At 40.7% G+C, this 22,588-nt stretch overlaps 2 protein-coding genes across 3 annotated transcripts in view; both read right to left on the bottom strand.

The window, feature by feature from the left end:
• The window catches only part of auh (AU RNA binding protein/enoyl-CoA hydratase), a 61,374-nt gene extending 50,648 nt beyond the window's left edge, over positions 1–10,726 (bottom strand). The window contains exons 1-6 of the mRNA XM_052525105.1: positions 10,458–10,726; positions 5,900–5,967; positions 5,733–5,820; positions 5,287–5,373; positions 3,024–3,116; positions 816–872 (exon numbers count right to left, since the gene is read on the bottom strand). Of these exons, the coding sequence (XP_052381065.1) occupies positions 816–872; positions 3,024–3,116; positions 5,287–5,373; positions 5,733–5,820; positions 5,900–5,967; positions 10,458–10,680 (616 nt within the window). The 5' untranslated portion in view covers positions 10,681–10,726. The remainder of the gene's footprint in view (positions 1–815; positions 873–3,023; positions 3,117–5,286; positions 5,374–5,732; positions 5,821–5,899; positions 5,968–10,457) is intronic.
• Positions 10,727–13,011: 2,285 nt separating this feature from the next.
• On the bottom strand, positions 13,012–18,957 carry nfil3 (nuclear factor, interleukin 3 regulated). Of its 2 annotated transcripts, none has more exons than XM_035775400.1 (2): positions 18,790–18,957; positions 13,012–14,819 (listed from the first exon to the last, which is right to left on the bottom strand). In XM_035775400.1, exon 2 carries the CDS (start codon positions 14,662–14,664, stop codon positions 13,279–13,281), a length of 1,386 nt encoding a protein of 461 aa, XP_035631293.1. In that variant the 5' UTR covers positions 14,665–14,819; positions 18,790–18,957; the 3' UTR covers positions 13,012–13,278. The 2 variants fall into 2 exon arrangements, with proteins under 2 accessions (XP_035631293.1, XP_035631294.1); XM_035775401.2 differs by lacking the exon at positions 18,790–18,957 and adding an exon at positions 18,336–18,684.
• Between the last annotated feature and the right edge of the window lie 3,631 nt (positions 18,958–22,588).

Raw genomic sequence — 22,588 nt, 5'->3', positions numbered from 1 at the left:
GCTTTAAGCACCAACTGTCAGAGCATCTTACAGATTACTGCACCTGTACATAGCCCACCTATAATTTAGCCCAAACAACTACCTCTTTCCCAACTGTATTTAATTTATTTATTTATTTTGCTCCTTTGCACCCCATTATTTTTATTTCTACTTTGCACATTCTTCCATTGCAAAACTACCATTCCAGTGTTTTACTTGCTATATTGTATTTACTTTGCCACCATGGCCTTTTTGCCTTTACCTCCCTTCTCACCTAATTTGCTCACATTGTATATAGACTTGTTTATACTGTATTATTGACTGTATGTTTGTTTTACTCCATGTGTAACTCTGTGTCGTTGTGTCTGTCGAACTGCTTTGCTTTATCTTGGCCAGGTCGCAATTGTAAATGAGAACTTGTTCTCAACTTGCCTACCTGGTTAAATAAAGGTGAAATAAAAAATAAATAAAAAAATATCTGGTCAACATTTGAGAGTTGGTACACCAGGGATACTAAATAAAGAACCCTCAGGGATTCTGGGAAAGAAAAAAGCCATGTGGCCCATCGACGTAGGACGTGTTAACAGCCAAGAGAGAGAATGTCGCCACACGTCACGCCTGGACAAATGCCGCAATTTATTTCAAACAACAACATGCACTTGATATTGACATTTCTTAGAAATACAAAAGGGTGTAATTTAGAAGGTGGTTGTATATTCACCATATCGCTTGTGATCAAATTTGAAAGGTAAGCATTTTTGGTTTGATTGTCAATTTCACGAATTGTAGTCTTAGCACACAAAGGCACAACAGCACTCTAGGAAATGAAACCTTACCTGCTCCTGGAATGATGGCGAGTTTGGTTTCAGTCAGGCCGAGCTTTGCATTGTTAGCTACAGAAAAAGGGAAATGTGAGTTAGAATATCTGGAATCAATCAGTTCTAGACAAACATCTTTGATCTATTTCCTTTCAATGGAAAGGGAATTCCAGCATCGCTCAGAGCAAACTAACAAATCCCACATGTCTTGGCTTGAATATGTATATTTAGAGGGACTTATCCTTAAGCAATAAGGCCTGAGGGGGTGTGGTATATGGCCAATATACCACGGCTAAGGGCTGTTCTTCGGCGCTACGCTGAGGTGCCTTATTGCCATAATAAACTGGTTACCAACATAATTACAGCAGTAAAAATAAATGTTGTCATACCCGTGGTATATGGTCTGATATACCATGGCTGTCGGCCAATCAGCATCCAGGGCTCGAACCACCCAGTTTTGAAGTCAGTAACTTATAAAGTGAATCCATTGCAGGAAGGTAAGCCTGTTCATGTCCTGCCAATAAATATTGGATGAATAATGCAGAAACAAAGTGCTCTTTTTTCTTTATTTCACCAGTTGACGTGTCCTGGGGTAAAAAATATTTTGGGGAGTCCCTGGGTCGAGCACCCGATTCCCCTTTTAGTTTCAAGCTGGGCTGAAGCGTGTTTGTGTATGCTTTCTTACCATTGCAGGTGTTGTTTAAAAACAAGGGAAATATGGAAAGACTTTAAGTCTAGTTGTTTGTTTGCGAAAACAAGGGAAACAAGAGAGAGGGTGTAAGTTGCTCTCCATCCCTACATAGGGTGTGAAATGTGAGTGACCTTTTTTGTTGTTGTAAGGATGCACCATATATTCATATCGGTAACAGACGGCAATGGTTAAAAACATATCTACCATCCCATTGGTCCTTATTTTGGTGTTTACCTTTGGCTTACAGGCCACAGAACTGCTGCAGGTATCTTTAATGTAAATAAAGGAGGGACTTATACATTCTAGGTTGTAAAATGTTTTCTGCACCCACCCAGGCACCAAGAACCACACAGCTACTGAGTCGGCCCTCACAAAATACTTTAGTTTCATCCCTCACTAACAACAATGACAACCACTATGGCTGTCGACAGTTGACAGTCGACAGTTGATTCATTCAGAGAGGACTCTTGAGTCACTCAAGTCTGGCATGCATGATCACATCCAATCTGTGGTGCTATGATGTGGTGCTATGGTGCTATGATGCCAACTTTAAAGCCACTTTCATCTGTGTACACCCCCCCATCCAATCCGATGCTTAAAATAGATGCTAATAAACTCATCAGAGAACATGTGTGAAAAAATACGGAATATCGCAGCTCTCTCGTACGGGGAAGGGGAGTGACGTGCTAGAAACGAGGAACAGATTTAATTCTGAGGCTGAGGAAAAACATTGCACACGCTGACATCTGTTCCTTGGTCATTTTAAAGATGGAGCGTTGATTCGCTCCAGCGAATGGAAGCCGTGTGCATCTCAATGGAAGGGACTTGTAAACGCTTGACGAGGACAACAACGTGTATGTTCAACAACAATTTGATCAAAACCAGTGATGTTTTAGATAGGCATTCATCTTACAAATATCATAACGCCAAATCAAATTATACTCATTTCATCAGTAAATGAATCAACCAACTGCCATAGTCTAATCTCTCAATGTGGGGAAACAAAATATAGGTCAGGTACATTCTACTAAATCTGTTCTGTACAGTCTATTCAATCATCAGGGCATGTGGGGGCATGTACACCCTCTTATATTTGCTCGTGATCATTTTTCAACTAGAGCAGTAGAGTATTTGAAAAAACATGTACATTAACTCTGTTGAACAGGAATGTTATCATGTCTCATAATCGACCAAGCACAAAGACACTGTGTCAACACTTTGTTTTGCTAGTATGAATCTTTGGAGGCTCTAGAGAAATTCTAGCTGTGTGTACTGTAATGTCTGTGCTACACCCCTATATATTAGTCATTTAGCAGACTCTCTTATCCAGAGCGACTTGCAGGAACAATTTAGGGTTTAAGTGCCTTGCTCAAGGGCACATCGACAGATTTTCCACCTAGTCTGCTCTGGGATTCGAACCAGTGACCTTTTGGTTACTGGCCCAAAACCCTTAACCACTAGGCTACCTGCTACCTATATGTACCTGTTTACATACAAGCACCGGCACACCCATTTTAGCACAATGGGTTACTTACAGGCAATTCTGATGTCACAGGACAGAGCCATCTCCAGACCACCACCAAGGGCGGCTCCATCGATAGCTGCGATCGTTGGCATGGGCAGATTACCTACACAGAAACGGGGGTATTTGTCAAAATGGAGTATGGATGGAAAGCATTTTTCCTCCAGTAGACACAAAGAATATAAGAAGACATGTCATCGATCATCTATCTGAAGACACACACATCCACAACATAAAACAAAAACAAAATGAAATATGTATAAATGACTCTATGAATTAGCAATGAGTCCTTAGCCCTCAATCACAACAGAGTAAAATGTGTACAGGCAATATGAACACCTCTCCCTGAAGAACTGAACCTTGTGTAAACCAATGTGTAAATACATATGGCGCATTCGGGAAAGTATTCAGACCCTTTAACTTTTTTCACATATTTTGTTACGTTACAGCCTTATTCTAAACTTGATTAAAACACTTTTTTCCCCTCATCAAATCTGCACACAATACCCCATAATGACAAAGAAAAAACAGGTATAAGAAATAAAAAATAGAAATACCTTATTTACATAAGTATTTAGACCCTTTGCTATGAGACTCGAAATTGAGCTCAGGTGCATCCTGTTTCCATTGATCACCCTTGAGATGTTTCTACAACTTGGGAGTCCCACCTGTGGTAAATTCAATTGATTGGACATGATTTGGAAAGGCACACACCGGTCTATATAAGGTCCCACAGTTGGAAGAGCATGTCAGAGTAAAAACCAAGCCATGAGGTCGAAGGAATTGTCTGTAGAGCTCCGAGACAGGATTGTGTCACAACAAATTTCTGCACAATTGAATCGTCCCCAAGAACACAGTGTCCTCCATCATTCTTTATTGGAAGAAGTTTGGAAGCACCAAGACTCTTCCTAGTGCTGGCTGCCTGGCCAAACTGAGCAATTGGGGGAGAAGGGCCCTGGTCAGGGAAGTGACCATCAGGTTCTGCAGAGAAGAATGGGAGAATCTCCCCAAATAGAAGTGTGCCAAGCTTGTAGCATCATATCCAAGAAGACTCAAGGCTATAATTTCTGCCAAAGGTGCTTAAACAAAGTACTGAGTAAAGGGTCTGAATACTTATGTAAATGTAATATTTCCATTTTGTTATTTAAAAGCCTTTTTCTGCTTTGTCATTAAAAGGGTATAGTGTGTAGGTTGAAGAGGGGGAAAAAAACTATTTAATCAATTTTAGAAGGGGAAAATGTGGGGAAAGTCAAGGGGACTGTGTACTTTCTGAATGCACTGTAGGTGCAGTGTGGCAGCTCAGTGTTAATCCCATATAGCCTAGGTGCCCTCAAACTAAACTCTGGACCTCCAAGCCAGTTCCACTGTTTTTTTACATTGTTCCCTTTTAATCATGGACTGATTTAGACCTGGGACACCAGGTGGGTGCAATTAATTATCAAGTAGATGAGAAAACCAGCAGGCTCCGGACCTCGTGGGGTAAGAGTTGAATACCCCTGGCCTAGTGAATAACAAGACTCTAAAAATGGAATGGAATGAGTCATCTCATTCCAGTCCACCTGGCATGAATTTATAACCACAGGAAATGAGCAATTATCATCAATGACTCGAATGGATTTGAGGATGATGAAATGATTCATGTGCTGCTTTGTGAACATGAAACAATTTGAGACATAATGTCCAGACTAATTTGTGTGAAATACTAGGGCCGCGACAACAGGGCCGCGACAATACCAGTATCGCGATACTAGTTAGTACCGTGGAAAGGAAACAAAACCCGAAGCGCATTTTAACTTCTTTAGGAAAAACGTCCCTAATGTTGGAAGAAGAAAAACATCATTATGTTGTCATCCAGAGTCACATTAGCTGATTTTCCAAGCTATAGCACACAATATTTTACATACAGCAGGTTTTTTAACCCCTTAACATTTACATTACATTACATTTAAGTCATTTAGCAGACGCTCTTATCCAGAGCGACTTACAAATTGGTGCATTCACCTTATGACATCCAGTAGAACAGTCACTTTATAATACTGGATCTAAATCTTAAAGGGGGGGTGAGAAGGATTACTTATCCTATCCTAGGAGTCGATGTCCACGCCCCTGCGGAAATCTAATTTCTATAATACAAAACATATGTCTGTTTAAAGTAGCAAAGAGTTTGGTCTGCTTCGTGTTTTAAAATTTTTTTTTTTTTTGTATTGGGAAAAAAAAACATTGCGATACTGGTACCGTCCCGGCCCTATGAAATAAGTCGTCAACAATTCCCTCACCAAGTTCTGAGATTAGTGCCCTTGCCTTGGACACAAAGGGTCCAACTTCACTTTGGTGCATTTTGGCCCTCTCTTTAAGGTCCGCACCTGTACAGAGAAAACAACATGTCATTGTCATCCAATGAATCATGAAATGAATGAAAATGTGCCCCCCCCCCCAGCTTTTCCGCCAGTATCTACGCTACAGTTACAGACAGCATAAAAGCAACAAAAATGTACACAGATTATGGCTAGCAGTAACTGATTCCACACTCCAGTGAGTTATAAAAAAATACATGCAGGATATTTTGAAATGTACACTCGTAAATGTCTGCCTTTAAATTAACAACATACCCATAGATTTTGTATTTATTTTTAAGACTATCACTTACACTGTAAATGCATCATGGGTATAATTCAAACTGTCTGACCCCTATTGTCACCCAAAATATAAAGTTGTTGTGTACCTGCACAGAATATTCCAGGCACCATGCTACAAATGATGACCGTCCGCACTTTGCTGTTCTTTTTTACACTCTCCACAGCCTCAGTCATCTAACAGAGAACACAATCAAAACGGGTGCTAATAACAGCCACACTATGTGTAGGCTACCTCACGGATTTCCATACATACCTGAATGACAAGGTTTTTGCTGATGGCATTTTTTTGCTTTGGTCGATTGATCCCAAAGACGACAATCCCTAAAAGATAGATGAAACGTTAGGACTACAGAGTGGGGGCCATGAATATCAGAGAGTGGGGGGCCATGAATATCAGAGAGTGGGGGGCCATGAATAGCAGACGGAGAAGGGGCCATGAATATCAGAGAGTGGGGGGCCATGAATAACAGAGAGTGGGGGGCCATGAATAACAGACAGAGTGGGGGGGCATGAATAGCAGACAGAGTGGGGGCCATGAATATCAGAGAGTGGGGGGCCATGAATAACAGAGAGTGGGGGCCATGAATATCAGAGAGTGGGGGGCATGAATAACAGAGAGTGGGGGCCATGAATAACAGACAGAGTGGGGGCCATGAATAACAGACAGAGTGGGGGGCCATGAATAACAGACAGAGTGGGGGCCATGAATAACAGACAGAGTGGGGGCCATGAATAACAGACAGAGTGGGGGGCCATGAATATCAAAGAGTGGGGGCCATGAATATCAAAGAGTGGGGGCCATGAATAACAGACAGAGTGGGGGCCATGAATATCAAAGAGTGGGGGGCTATGAATAACTGACAGAGTGGGGGGCCATGAATATCAGAGAGTGGGGGGGCATGAATATCAGAGAGTGGGGGTCATGAATAACAGACAGAGTGGGGGGCCATGAATAACAGACAGAGTGGGGGGCCATGAATAACAGAGAGTGGGGGCCATGAATAACAGACAGAGTGGGGGGCCATGAATAACAGACAGAGTGGGGGCCTTGAATAACAGACAGAGTGGGGGCCATGAATAACAGACAGAGTGGGGGCCATGAATAACAGACAGAGTGGGGGGCCATGAATAACAGACAGAGTGGGGGGCCATGAATAACAGACAGAGTGGGGGGCCATGAATAACAGACATGATATATGATATTATATAGTACCATACTACTATGATAAAACATAGTACAGTACCATAGTACTATAATATAGTACAGTACCATAGTACTATGATATAATATAGTACACCCATAGTACTATATAATATAGTACAGTACCATAGTACTATGATATAATATAGTACAGTAACATAGTACGATGATAAAATAGAGTACAGTACCATAATACTATAATATAGTACAGTACTATACTATAGTACAGTACCATAGTACTACAATATAATATAGACACCCATAGTACTATATAATATAGTACAGCACCATAGTACTATGATATAGTATAGTAGCATGATATAGTATAGTGCCATATCACTATGATATAATATAGTATAGTACCATAGCACTATGATTGAATATAGTACACCCATAGTACTATATAATATAGTACAGTAACATAGTATGATGATAAAATAGAGTACAGTACCATAATACTATAATATAGTACAGTACCATAGCACTATGATTGAATATAGTACACCCATAGTACTATATAATATAGTACAGTAACATAGTACGATGATAAAATAGAGTACAGTACCATAATACTATAATATAGTACAGTACCATAGCACTATGATTGAATATAGTACAGTACCATAGCACTATGATTGAATATAGTACAGTACCATAGCACTATGATTGAATATAGTACAGTACCATAGCACTATGATTGAATATAGTACAGTACCATAGCACTGATTGAATATAGTACACCCATAGCACTATGATTGAATATAGTACAGTACCATAGCACTATGATTGAATATAGTACAGTACCATAGCACTATGATTGAATATAGTACACCCATAGTACTGTGATTGAATAAAGTACAGTACCATAGCACTATGATTGAATATAGTACAGTACCATAGCACTATGATTGAATATAGTACAGTACCATAGCACGATGATTGAATATAGTACACCCATAGTACTATGATTGAATATAGTACAGTACCATAGCACTATGATTGAATATAGTACAGTACCATAGCACTATGATTGAATATAGTACAGTACCATAGCACTATGATTGAATATAGTACAGTACCATAGCACTATGATTGAATATAGTACAGTACCATAGCACTATGATTGAATATAGTACAGTACCATAGCACTATGATTGAATATAGTACACCCATAGTACCATGATTGAATATAGTACAGTACCATAGCACTATGATTGAATATAGTACAGTACCATAGCACTATGATTGAATATAGTACACCCATAGTACCATGATTGAATATAGTACAGTACCATAGCACTATGATTGAATATAGTACACCCATAGTACTATGATTGAATATAGTACAGTACCATAGCACTATGATTGAATATAGTACAATACCATAGTACTATGATTGAATATAGTACACCCATAGTACTATGATTGAATATAGTACACCCATAGTACACCCATAGTACTATGATTGAATATAGTACAGTACCATAGCACTATGATTGAATATAGTACAGTACCATAGCACGATGATTGAATATAGTACAGTACCATAGCACTATGATTGAATATAGTACACCCATAGTACCATGATTGAATATAGTACAGTACCATAGCACTATGATTGAATATAGTACAGTCAATATAGTACATCAAAAGTGTTTTTCTACAATCCTCCAGGATTTTCCTTGCCTCCTCAATCAAAACAAACCAAATGTTATGTCACATGCGCCGAATACAACAGGTGTGACCTACACCTGTGACATAACATTTGATTTGATTGAGGCGACAAGGAAAATCCTGGACCTTACAGTGAAATGCATACTTACAAGCCCTTAACAAACAATGTAGTTTTAAGAAAAATAAACTCAAGTTTTTTTATTTATTTTAAAGTAACTCAAAATAACAATAATGAGGCTATAGCCTAGTGGTTAGAGGTTTGGGCCAGTAACCGAAAGGTTGCTGGGTTGAATCATCCCCGAGCTGACAAGGTAAAAATCTGTCACTCTGCCCCTGAACAAGGAAGTTAATTCACTGTTCCCGGTAGGCCGTCATTGTAGATAAGAATTAGTTCTTAACTGACTTGCCTAGTTAAAGATTATATTATATATATATATATATATATATACACACACACATATACATACACAGGAGGTAACGGTACCGAGTCAATGTGCACGGTACAGGATAGTTAAGTAATTGAGGTAATATCAACATGTAGGTAGGGGGTAAGTGACTATGCATAGAAAACAGCGATTAGCAGCAGCAGAAAAAAGGCGGGGGGGTCATGAAAAACGTCACAGGGAAGCAGTACTCTCTCTGATATTTCGATAAGCAGGCGAGGAATTGATCAAAATACTTTTGACATTAACTGGCAAGTCCTGGACTGGGGATTGAAGGGATAATACCAAACTCGTCATCCTTTATATTGACATTAGGATAAGGTCACAAGGTTGGGAAGTGGTGAGATCTTGCGAGAGTCAAGTAATTGACACTGACATACCTTGCAGTCAATTTGAACATGGATGTTGTACGTAGTTTCCATTGAAAAAGTTAAAGGTTTTTCTATGTAGTTGACTTCTGGATAGTTATCTCTGACATAGCTAGAGAAAATGTGACAAATCTTTTTTGGAGATGATTTATCTAGTTTTACAATTGGATCAGTTGGGAATCGTTCTACCAAAATAGTCCCCACCCAAAAATACTAAAATAAAGAAAATATTGGCAATTTAAGCTTTCTTTAGTGTTATGTGTCAGTCATTCAAATCCGCTATGTAGGCAATAGGTCATGTACAACAGGTGTAGACACCTTACCGTGAAATGCTTACTTACAAGCCCTTAACCAACAATGCAGTTCAAGAAATAAACTAAGGTAAAATAATTAAATTAAAAAGTACCAAGAAAAGGACATAACAATAACGAGGCTATAGAGAGTTAATCGAGGTAATTTGTAAAGTGACTTTGCATAGATAACAAACAGCTTGTAACAGCAGTGTAAAAACAAAGGCGGGTGGCCTTTGATTAGTTGTTCAGCTTTATGGCTTGGGGGTAGAAGTTGTTCAGCAGTCTTATGGCTTGGGGGTAGAAGCTGTTAAGGAGGCTTTTGGACCTAGACTTGGCGCTCCGGTACCGCTTGCCCTGCGGTAGCAGAGAGAACAGTCTATGACTAGGGTAACTGGAGTCTGACCATTTTTGGGGGCCTTCCTCTGACACCGCCTGGTATAAAGAGTCTAGATGTCAGGAAGCTTGGACCAAGTGATATGATTAGTGGTTTCACCACAGCATTTATTTTACAGTCTACACTCGTGATATAGGATTCGTTCTATACGTTTTCTTTCAACGTTTGATAATTAGCATAGGACATTGTAACATTTTTTAGAAACAATGTTTCTCTTTCAAAGGATTAGTCACTGCAACATTGTTTTTGACAGTTAAGACGTTGAGCGATAGATAGCGTAGCAGCTAACAGAGCAGGTTTATCTGCAGGCAACTCAAGCGTGTCGCGTTGAGTTGTTATAGCTTTTTGATTTGGCAACACACTTCCTGAAACAAAGTCGTCTTACACCAACAACACGATTTGGGATTGTTTTATACACTAATGGCAATGGCTAGCTACCTGAATCTTCTCCGTCCAGATATCTAATGCTCAAGTCATCCTTAATATCGGAGCTGTAATGACGGGTCGCTCCATTGCTTGTCGGACGAATGTACTGTAGTTTGTTGTTGAGGACATTGTGCAAAGACTTCGTATGCTCCTGCAATCTGCGCACTCCTTCGATGGTACCCGTTTGGGGTCGAATAGCTTGCAGAAGTACTCGGCAACCCACAAGAACCGCCATACTGTCGTGCTGCAGTGTTGTTTTGACTTTCAACTTTGAACCGAGTGTGACGTGAGGTTGACCACGTGACCAGCCGCAGAATATGATTCCCTCTGCTAGTTACAGCCATAAAACAATGCTCTCTTCATACTTTTTTAAACAAACAAAAAACTCGCCATCGAAATCCATCACTTTGACCTGTGTATCTTCGTCGAGGCCGTAATAACACTACAGTGAAATTCTGAGCTATGGCACAAACGCATGTTTTACCCAAACATGCATTAGATGGGACAAAAACGAAGCAACTTGAATTGTTGCTTGCACTCAAGATGCATTGGTCTCAGGTTGTCCATGAAAGAGTGAAACCACCAACAAAATGTAAACACTGCAGTGTGCTGTATCTCTTTACATGGTAACTGCCCTTTGATCCTGTGTGCAGTGCTCAAGGAATGACATTCAATTAAATTAAGCAGTTTGGCTATTAGCAAACATGACTGTGCATGACACCATTGTTCTCCTGTGGCTTAGTTTTATGGTTATAATGGATTAAGAAAGACAGTTTCTATTGATCTCATTAAGGTAGGCTATTCATGAAAATTATGTGGTATTTCAATCTTTTAAATGACTGAGACTGTAGTCTTTAAACCAATAATTTCAGTCGTACCCCAGTCAGCCAGTGAAGGAATGTAGACAGGCCGATTGTATAGTAGTTTTTGCTGTGATGAGGCTGGATTCCTGACCCAGGTTTAATGAGATATTGTTATTATTATGTGTCTAGACTTACATCCCAGGCATTATCTTATAATGTAATTGAGGAGACTGAAAATATTTGGCATGGGTCCTCAGGTGGGTCCTCGGATCTACAAAAGGTTCTACAGCTGCACCGTCGAGAGCATGGTTGCATCACTGCCTGGTATGACAACTGCTCGGCCCCCAACCATAAGGCACTACAGAGAGTAGTGCGTACAGCCCAGTACATTACAGGGGCAAAGCTTCCTGCCATCCAGGACCTCTACACCAGGCGGTATCAGAGGAAGGCCCAAAATATTTCAAAGACTCCAGCCACCCTAGTCATAGACTGTTCTCTCTGCTACCGCACGGCAAGCGGTACCGGAGCGTCAAGTCTAGGTCCAAGAGGCTTCTTAACAGCTTCTACCCACAAGCCACAAGACTCCTGAACATCTAATCAAATGTCTACCCAGACTATTTGCATTGACCCCCCCCCACACACACACCTCTTTTACACCACTGCCACTCTCTGTTGTTATCATCTGTGCATAGTCACTTTAATAACTCTACCTACATGTACATATGACCTAAATTACCTCGACTAACCGGTGCCCCCGCACATTGACTCTGTGCTGGTACCCTGTATATAGTCTCACTATTGTTATTTTACTGCTGCTCTTTAATTACTTGTTACTTTTATTTCTTATTCTTATTTGTACTGCGTTGTTGGTTAGGGGCTCGTAAGTAAGCATTTCCCTGTAAGGTCTACACCTGTTGTATTCCGCGCATGTGACTAATAAAATGTGATTTGATTTGACCAAGATACTGGGGACAGAGCCAACTTTGTTATAGTTGTGGCCATATGACCGAAATCAATAAACTATTTTTGACATAATGCAAGTTAGGCTGGTTGCTGTGAGAAAACAAGTTCTCAATGGGATATATTTGTTGGCTTCAGATGGCACTAATTTATTCATAATTATTAATTTACTGTATATGTAAATGTAATGTTCTAATTTCAAGGTAAGGGTGTATAGTTAGTTGTATGTTAATCAGCTGATTTTCATGGTTAAAAAGACTAGTTTTGCTTAGGGGTGCTCTTGGGCCAAAAAGGGTCCCTTTAAATGGACAGAAATATTGTCCATAAATGACCTCATTGGACAGAAAGGGCAACACCTCCCCACACTTATCAGCAAAAAGCATATAGGCTATTGTTGGCCTCATACTTTGTGTGGTTTCATGATATACTGTAAGAAATTGATAATTATCATAAATGTATATGACTTGAACCATTCAGCAAAGATTCTATCCAAAAATTGTATGTAAACAATAAGCAATTTAACGCACGTAGTGTTTCTTTAACTTGTCTGGGTTGGGAACACAAAAGTGGGCATCTGCAGAGCTCCCTTCATATACATGTCTCACCTGTACTTTTTCCCCTGCTTCCTCTGCTAAACTCTTCAGAGATCGTAATGGACATGAACAGTTTCTGATGAGTGTATTGCATTAATCCTACCAGTGTCAGAGACAATGATTTATTTGCATCCTTGTCGTGAACTGTTTGTTGAAATACTTAACGGATCAACTGAAAATAATACTGCTAAAAGACACACACGCACAAGGTTCAGTGCTTACACATATTTATTGTCAACAAAAAAGTCACCATTTACAACAAAACTTTCAAAAGTTGACATAAAATGTGCATGTACAGTAGCCTCAGCCTGACATTTGGCTTTGGGTTACAGGTGGAGTTATGAAGAAGATACGCCGAACTACAACAGCAAGTGCACAACACACCATTCATTTTAAATGTACTGCATTTATACACCATATCAACTGCACAGTGCAATAGTAAATACAGTGGAAAACAAAGCATTGTGCAAACAGAACTCATTTTGAGTAACATCCTTTCGATAATGACTCATGATCAGAGGTGCTTTTGGTTGATTCTATCACGGACCCTTGCCTCGATGTTATCAGTCTTTTCAGAGACAAAACTTCTGCAGACAGGTCAGCTATGCCTCGTTTTAAGTACAAGTTCTCAGAGTCTGAGTGGGCGTAGGAGCCGTCTTCAAGGTCCAGAGTGAGTTTTTTGGAGACAGGGACCGGGGAGAGCCTGTTCTGGTAGCCATTTTGTGGCTTCTCTGAGCTGTCTTTGTGCCAGTGCTCTGGCCGGTGGGTCCAATCCCGGATGTTGGTCACTTGGAGTGACAAGGGGCTGAGGGGCGACTGCATGTAGTCTGCCACGGCACCCTGGCCCCTCTGGTAGTCTTCTCTGACCGACATGTCGATGGGAGAGGAGGACTTTCCAGAAGAGTTGTAGTCGGGGTCGATGGCCTCCACTTTTATTGGAATGGCCCTGTTCTTGAGCCGCAGTTTGTGGGGCAGAGCCGACGAACAAGCATCTGGCACTTTGAGGCGGGATACGATGACGCTCTTCGGGTCAGCGGCATGTGGCATGGGGCCTTTGGGGACCTGCTGCTCATCCTCGCCGTCCGAGGACTTACTCACGGCCCCGTCGTCCGAGGTCCTCGGGGAGTTGCTGATAGACCTGGTGAGCGGCAGGAACGGAGAGGGTTGGGAGTAAACCCCGGAGAAAGGGCTGGCAATGTAGTTCCTGTACAGTTCGTATGGACTGCTCCTCTCACGCACGTAGCTTCCGTGCTCGGCTGGCTCTTGCTTGATGATCTCGGGGGTCCTGCACATGCTACCCTTGGTCGCTGCAGAGATTTCAGCCATGTCAGACAGCGTGCTGTGAGGAGAGTGCTTGATGACCGATATGCAGCTGCTGCCCAGGTGAGGGGACTCTAGGTCCCTGATGCAAGAGCCTCGGGCTTCGCCCGGCGAGACAAAGTCGTGGTACAGGGCGGCCGTTGACACAGAGATCTTCTGCACTTCCTGCGTGTAGGCCGCAGTGCTGACAAGGCCGAATTTGAGTTTCAGGGCCAGCAGCTCTCCTTTGAGGGAAGCGTTCTCCTCGCCCAAGGCCAGCAGCTTGTTCTCCAGCACCATGTCGTTGAGGCGACGCTTCTCCCGAGAACGCTTGGCCGCCTCGTTGTTCTTGCGCCGCCTCTCCCAGTAGAGATTGTCTTTCTTCTCGTCGGGGATGAACTCCCGTTTCCTGCGGCAGGAGGTGCCTTTGGCCTTGAAGGGCATGGTGGAGAGCTTGTCGTCCATCAGATCCCTGTCGGCCCCTTGAAGGGCCACAGCCAGAACCAGGGCGTCCTCTCCGCTGTAGGAGCCATTTGACAGTGGCTCACTCTTGATGGTCTGCATATTTCAACGATTGGGATATTTGTGTTCAAGAAACTCATAGGTCCTTAGTCCTTTTGACTGGACATCTCGTTATCTTAAACCAAAAGGTACCAATGACATTTGTGTCCAACAATGGTAGTTCCAACAGGGGAATGGTCCTTTAGAATTCACCAAAGCTGTTGAGAAAAGAAAAGGGGAAGTTTTAGATATCAAAGTTTAAGATCAGATGGCTTTTCACATTTGTCTTTGGCTTCCATTTCATGTGTTTAGTCACAGTGTACATCACTATCACATTAATCCTTCGGTTGAGTAAACATAGATGTTGCTTAGTACTCATAGAGTACTGTAAGAAACACATTCTTGAAGATTATATGCACGCTGACCTTTTCTACATACTGCGTAATAAAGGGCAAGTTTTGTGTTTCAAGTTTATGATGGGGATTTTTTTGTGCAGAACATATCATATATGGGGCGGCAGGGTAGCCTAGTGGTTAGAGCGCTAGACTAGTAACCGGAAGGTTGCAAGTTCAAGCCCCCGAGCCGACAAGGTACAAATCTGTCGTTCTGCCCCTGAACAGGCAGTTAACCCACTGTTCCTAGGCCGTCATTGAAAATAAGAATTTGTTCTTAACTGACTTGCCTGGTTAAATAAAGGTAAAATAAAATATATACCCAAAAAGGAGTAGCCAGGCTAGTTAAGCAAGCCTAGGCACCATAATATGGTTTTGTCTTCAAACTTATAGCTATAGATGGATGAACTTGAAAAACTGGATCTGGAGTTAGTGATGCCATAATAATCTCATAACGTTTAGTATAAACTGACTCTCAAAGTAGCTGAAATCCCCAGCGGTTTTGAGACGTGAAATATCCTCCACGCCATTATTTAAAACCCATTTTGTAATCTAGACTTTGGACATCTTGTATTATTACACCATAATGTAAAGCGACTTTTACAGCAGAGGAAAATGAATGTCTGAGCTCAGTTGAGCTTCGTAACAAATGACGGAATGTCTGCATAGTAAGCTTATGTAATGGCTTTAACATTCACCTCCTGCTTAACAGTAGATTTACACCAGTCGATGTCCAATACACTGTTTAGGTATAGGTATGTACTATTATTTATTATAAACTGGATGGTTCAAACCCTGAATGCTGATTGGCTGACAGCTGTGGTATATCAGATACCGTATACCATGGGTATGACAAAAACATTTATTTTTATTGCTCTAATTATGTTGGCAACCAGTTTATAATAGCAATAAGGCATCTCAGGGGCTTGTGGTGTTTGGACAATATTGCTGTATCCAGGCTCATGCGTAAGAAAAGCTTTTAGCTGTGATATATTGGCAATATACCACACCCCCTCGGGCCTTATTGTTTAATTCTGTATTGTTTACTGACAGGGTGCCTGTGAGCAGGTTACACCACTGAGGGTGGCCCTTGGCCACACATCTTACAACTCTGAGCCTGCTGGTCATTTATGAACATTTGAACATCTTGAAGAACAATCTTGCCTTAATGGCCATCTACTCTTATAATCTCCATCTGGCACAGCCAGAAGAGGACTGGCCACCCCTCAGAGCCTGATTCCTCTCTAGGTTTATAATCTCCATCTGGCACAGCCAGAAGAGGACTGGCCACCCCTCAGAGCCTGATTCCTCTCTAGGTTTCTTCCTAGGTCCTCTCCTTTCTAGGGAGTTTTTCTTTAGCCACTGTGCTTCTACATCTGCATTTCTTGGTGTTTGGGGTTTTAGGCTGGGTTTCTGTACAGCACTTTGTGACATCTGCTGATGTAAAAAGGGCTTTATAAATACATTTGATTGATTGATGCTACTCATCCTAAGAGGGGACATAAACGGTTAAACTTTGCAACCTCTTGAGATCACCATATCAAGAGGGATATGCTTGCTGAATCAGGTCTCTATTTCCCTATTATAACAGACCAATCAGATGCCCTATCTTCATTCTTCACCAGAGAAAATGTATTACAGTGGATTCAATGTTGTATCAACTATTACCATTAGTTGGGTCCCATTCTCTCTCTCCCTCTCAAATTCTAATTCAAATGGGTTTATTGGCATGGGAAACATGTTTACATTGCCAAAGCAAGTCTTTCTTGATCTCTTTCTCTCCCTCTCTCTCTTTCTCCTTCTAAAAGTACCATGTATGAATTAGGTAAAAACATTATCATAAATACATTAGACTGTCCATCTGTATCTACAGACAAAGTAGATGCGTGTAACAAGTACAACGTTTTCCAGGACGAATGGAGGACAAGACTAATCTGACATTTTAGGATAACACAACTGCGAAATCCATTGGTCGGAGAGTTGCGAAAATTATGCGATTTTTGAGCGCGCACGACCCCATTCAGGCTCTACAAATGATGTCATCGCCAGAGGTCTAAGCATTAAGTCATGCACACTGAAACAATGCCCGTTTCAAAACAGTCTCGGAGGGAAAGCTATTTGCTATTTTCTTGCGGCAAGTCAGTTGAACAGCAAGATCTATTAGTGCCGTAAACCCACTACCCTAAACATAGATGTTTAGCTCCAGTCGTAAAAGAGCTGAGAGACTGCCTGACAATGACCTTCAATGGTCAAACTCGGCGGTGCGTTCAAATCGAATGAGATAAACAGCTCGGAGCCAAATGCGTGGGCTTTACAAAAGGCGTGGTCCTTTAGTAACCACCGCCTAGGCTTATAGTCAGATTAAGCAGCAATGGAATAAAAAAAAATACACAGCTATACTGTAGTTAAATTGTGTTCCTATATTGAAGCCTACACGGTGCTCCCATAACTCCCCAAAACAAGGAACAAAGGAATGCGTCCAGTCATAATCATCACACGTGGTCGGACAGAAAAAACAACAAAATAAAAACAAAATCAGGGAACAATGACGTCAGACTCTCACAATTGACACTATGCTAACTAAAGGCCCGAAACACGTGCGAATGAGTCTGCGATGTTTTTTATACATTTATAATGGAGTTGTTTTTTGGAATGAACTTGAGTCAATATCGCGGCAATAGTGTAGGCAACAACGGTACAATAACGTTTTATACTACGGTTGCTTACAATGTCGCCAAACGCGTACCAAATTGAACAATACACTCTGCAAATATTGATTCCCCGCTCTTTTTTTGATACCATGCTCGGATTTGTGAGTCATTTTAGCCTATGGGCAACAACTCTAGACAGTCTATAGGTGTAGCGTGCAAAGTTCCTCAATCGTTAAACAGCGACGGAATGTTCTGATTGTCAGTCAGAACAGGACCCGAAAGAATGAGGTGCTCGTTCACCGTCATGTCCCATTGCCCCTGATTACTTCATTGTGTCAGGATTATAAAATAAGCGCGATCAACTCCATCCCTCCCCAGCAAATTATGTGGCTGAAGAGGTTATGCAATGTTATCCTATACAGGACTGGTAAATTGGTTTAAAGAAAAAATATCTAACACTAAGAACACATACATGTCGACTTGAAATACATTATCCAAGCCTATTTCCTCAATGGAAAGCATCACACATAGGTAGTCCCATGCATGTTTTGCTTGCTGTATGGGTATGTAGGCTAATGCCCATTTTAAACTGCAACGGTGTGATGTAAAGAAGTGCTTGGATAAACTACCAACACGGGCATATTAGGCTATTATATATATATATAAGATTTTTTAAAACATTTGTTTTTACTTATTTCCATCCGCAGAGAGACAGCAGCAAATCCACCCACATCGAATTCCAGGTCACTGTGCCATGTTCCGTCTGCGCGTATTGTTTACTGGTAGTTATCGAGCCTAAAATTATACAAAATATCAAACTAACCCGCACGCTCGCTACTGTAGCAACATGTGAAGTCTCCAGCGGTTACAGCTAACCAAGCAGGCGAACCTCGTACGTAACATCATGCGTGATACCACAGCTATCCAACTAGCTAATTACACAGTAATACACTTGTTATGAGTTAATGTAATACGTTTAAAAAAAAATAACAGGTAAACTTTTTAAATTAATTAATATGGTGCAATACAATAGCTAGAAATTGTGTCTATAGAGACTAAATAGTTAGGGCGGCCAACTAGACTGCGTAAACATAATTTCCACCAGTATGGCTGGCTTTCCAACGCTTAACTAAAATAAAAATTACCTTTTCAAGCATCAGGTTGATTTTTAAAAAAGTATTGTTTTCCGATGTATACCGTGTAAAAGAGTATAGGCTGAGTTTCTGATTTACAAAAACAAATAGTTTTGTCGGAGGTAAAAATCCAGTACATTTGGAGAAACGTTCCTTGTCTGCTTCGCTTTTCCTTTCGGAGTGACACTAGTATTCTGCCAGCAGCACAAACGGTGACGTATGCTAATGAAGAATTCTTCAAAATAAAAGCCCGCATTTCAAAACATTGCAATGTGGTTAACTAATTCATTTAAGACATTAGATTTGAATCAATGGACATTTTTATTGTGATTAGAAGCGAATGAAATAAGGACTTTATGGAAACAATTACACATATGCTTCTATAAACATTTTTTAAGACAACCATATCGAAAAAACAATGTTCAGACAATGTTCACAATATTGGGCTTTCCACTCCACCCATTCCATTGGTCCGAATGCAATACACTGTAGGGCCTATATATTACATATTGGCTTATAGAGAAAAAACGATTCTATGTGCCTTTAATTAAAGTGTGGTTGGGTATACTCAATAGGCTCTGTAGAATCTATAGATGGTGTTTTGGGGGTACTTAGGTCTATATACCAGCAGCAGTATATACTCCAACCATTCCATTCACTGTAATGCCTATAAATGATACATTGGCTTATAAAGAAAAAATGAGGTAATAAAAAAAATATATATATAACACTAGCAAATTTTATTTCTCTATAAGCCAATATGTAATTGATAGGCCCTACAGTGTGTTGGAATTGGACCAATGGAATGGGTGGAGTAGAAAGTGATGCTGGGTGTTTTAGACCACAGTCCCCCAAGAAACAAAACCCATATATAGATTCTACAGACCCTACTGGGTATTCCCAACCCTACTTAGAAAAAAACAAAAATCTGCAATCGTGCTTCGAGCATAATATCCTGTTGCCAGGAGAACAGTAATCGAAGTGACCGCTGCCTAATGAATTTGTGTTAGTAGGTCAGTGGAGAAGTGTATTGGCGGCGTGCAGTGAGTGAAAGCCCACGCAGCCAATTGAAACCCAGCATTTTCTGTTTTGAGCCAATGATTCTTTATTCCAGTAGACATATCAAGTCCGATGCTCGTGAAGTCGCAAATCTTTTTCGGGAAACACAGTAACAAGGAGATATTCATATCAATGGAAGAATTTAAAACATTGTGAATTTTGATTGATGGCAATTTTTAATATTTGAATTAGATGGAAACATTTCGAGTACAAATATGATTCTAGAAAAAAAAACATGAATGTTAAAGATTTTTGCATTAAAGTAACCAAAGTCAACTCTTTAGTGAGCTAACATACACCACCATATATAGTACATTTATAACAATGACGTGACCCTGCAAAACAAGTGTCCTCTATTGACTAAAATAGATTAAAACTAGATATGATGCCATATTTGATGCCATATTTATAGGCCGTTTAAATAATTTTGGTTACAATATATATAATATATATATATATATTTTTTTAAATGACCATAATTTAGGCCAATTTATATGAATCGAGTGCAGTTTAGTTTCTAGGCTACTCAAGAAAAAGACTTGGAGTAATGGAACATGAGCAATATAACCGTGCCTATTTATTTTACACCTGCCCTCAACAATGACTATTTACACCTGCCCTCAACAATGACTATTTACACCTGCCCTCAACAATGACTATTTACACCTGCCCTCAACAATGACTAGACTAATTTATTAACACAAGTAAGATCATTTATCCAAATTGCTAAATTATGGGATGAAGGATGAAAAACGAATTAGTATGAGCAGTACTAATGTGTAGGTAGGGCTTACAGACTCATGCTCTTTATAAAGAAAGTGCGACATCACCTGGCGGCAAAGTCCATATTCATGTAATTTACTGTTCAACGTATGTTTGAATAATAAACGAACTAGGCATACAATAGGACCATTGTCATTTAGGGAATTTTAATCAAAACATACCGTTAACTTACATTTTATAATAGGCTTCAATAGTTTTAAGCCAAAACTGATTTTGGAAGGGCAACACAGCAGCATAATATCAACAACTAAATTTGACAAAAAAAAATAAGGTTAGAACAGTCAATGGGGATTCATTCCAACAATCTGTGCGATTTTGCCAAAATTATTTGCTTTAGGTTTTTCACCTCGGCACATAGCGACGCCAACTGATGCCGTAAATGTCCATTCTCAATCATTTCACCTGAGACGATTGTAGCAGGTGAACTTGTCATTATTTCTGGCGTCGTTGCTTCTTTTGACTCTAACAGTTTACTGCAAGAGCTGGCAAAATATTGCGGCAAGTTATCTTTTTCAGGTTGAGTGTTAGACCTACTTGAATTAGGCTTACTTTCTTTTTCGCAATCCCATTGTATCAATTCTTGCTCATCCATATGGCGCATAGGCCTAGTCCCATTGTAGATGCACAGTTGACCACTGTTCTTTATTTCATTGTCGTTATCTGTAGAAGCTCTGTTCAACAAATTCGTTTGTTCTTTTAGAGGTTTGTTAGCTTTGAACCTCAATTTGTGAGGTAAAAGGTACATTGTCCCACCGTCAGATGCTTCGGTGGTTGTTCTGTCATGGGCTTGTGCGCCCCTTTCAGTTATTTCCGAAGAGCACGGTTCTGTACCGTGACTCTGACCGTCAGTTGAGATTACTTTATTTGCGCGGTCGAGATCCACAGGTGTGTTTCCATTTGCAAAATCTTCAATGTTGGCATCTCGCGCATGGTGCGCACGTGCATTGGAGTATTGAGCGCTTGTCCGAATCACTGAGTATGATATGCCGACATTTGGAGAGGTGCTATATCTGGATGGTGATTCAAATATATGAGAAGGATAATGTCCAACATTGCATGCAATACCAACATTTCTGTAGCACTGATAGTCATTCAAAATTGGCACAGGTGGATAAGAATCGGGTACTCCAGCTCCGGAAAAACATTCCTTGTCCGGAGAATGGAATTGGTGAGTAACATCTGAACAGTTAATAAGATGGGTTCTTCGACAGGTGCCATTATCGGGGGAATCTGGGTTATGGGTGAATCCAGGAGTAAATGTATTGTCCGACACATCTTTTGAAACATTTAACGTCGTGCCAAATGACACATCAGGTGGCAGCATCCATGGAGCCGCACGAGGGACACTAGTTGAGGCCGGATGAAAACAATGCGTTGAGAAGAGTTGTTCATCAACGGGTTTATCAAGACCACGGTCCACTCCAATGGCGCCATATTGGACGGCTGAAAGGGTCGCTCTTAGTTTTTCGTTCTCTCTGAGAAGCTCATTTGCTCGTCCCTCTAACATAATCCCTTCCATTCTCCGACGCTGCCTTGACATTTTCGCTGCCTCGTTGTTTCTTTTCCTTTTGAACCAATAATTGCCATCTTTTTGCTCCTCGGGTATGAACTCTCTCTTTCTGCGCACTCGTAGTCTCCCTTTAGGACGAAAGGTCGAATTTAATCCCAAAACTGAGTTTGCGTAAAGACGCACAGGGCTGCTGGTGTTGTCACCAGACTCCTGAGAAGGAGAGGACAACATGATGGTCGTGGACATCACTTTTGGATAAAGCGATGTATCTTGGCTAGTCTGCATCCCACCTACACTTATCCATTGTTTTGCCATAAATGATGTGCGTAAATCCAACCTTTTTTCTGTACACGGGCAACGTCCATTCTGTAGGCCACAATTTCGAGGTCCATCTATGTCCATGCCTTTTAAATGAATTCAGAATGACATTCGAGGATGCTGTCATTGTCAGTTGGATCA

This window comes from Oncorhynchus keta, chromosome 9, assembly GCF_023373465.1.
Source record: "Oncorhynchus keta strain PuntledgeMale-10-30-2019 chromosome 9, Oket_V2, whole genome shotgun sequence".
NCBI lineage: Eukaryota > Metazoa > Chordata > Actinopteri > Salmoniformes > Salmonidae > Oncorhynchus > Oncorhynchus keta.
Note: the sequence above shows the minus strand (reverse complement) of the source record. Positions and strands in the feature narration are given on the sequence as shown.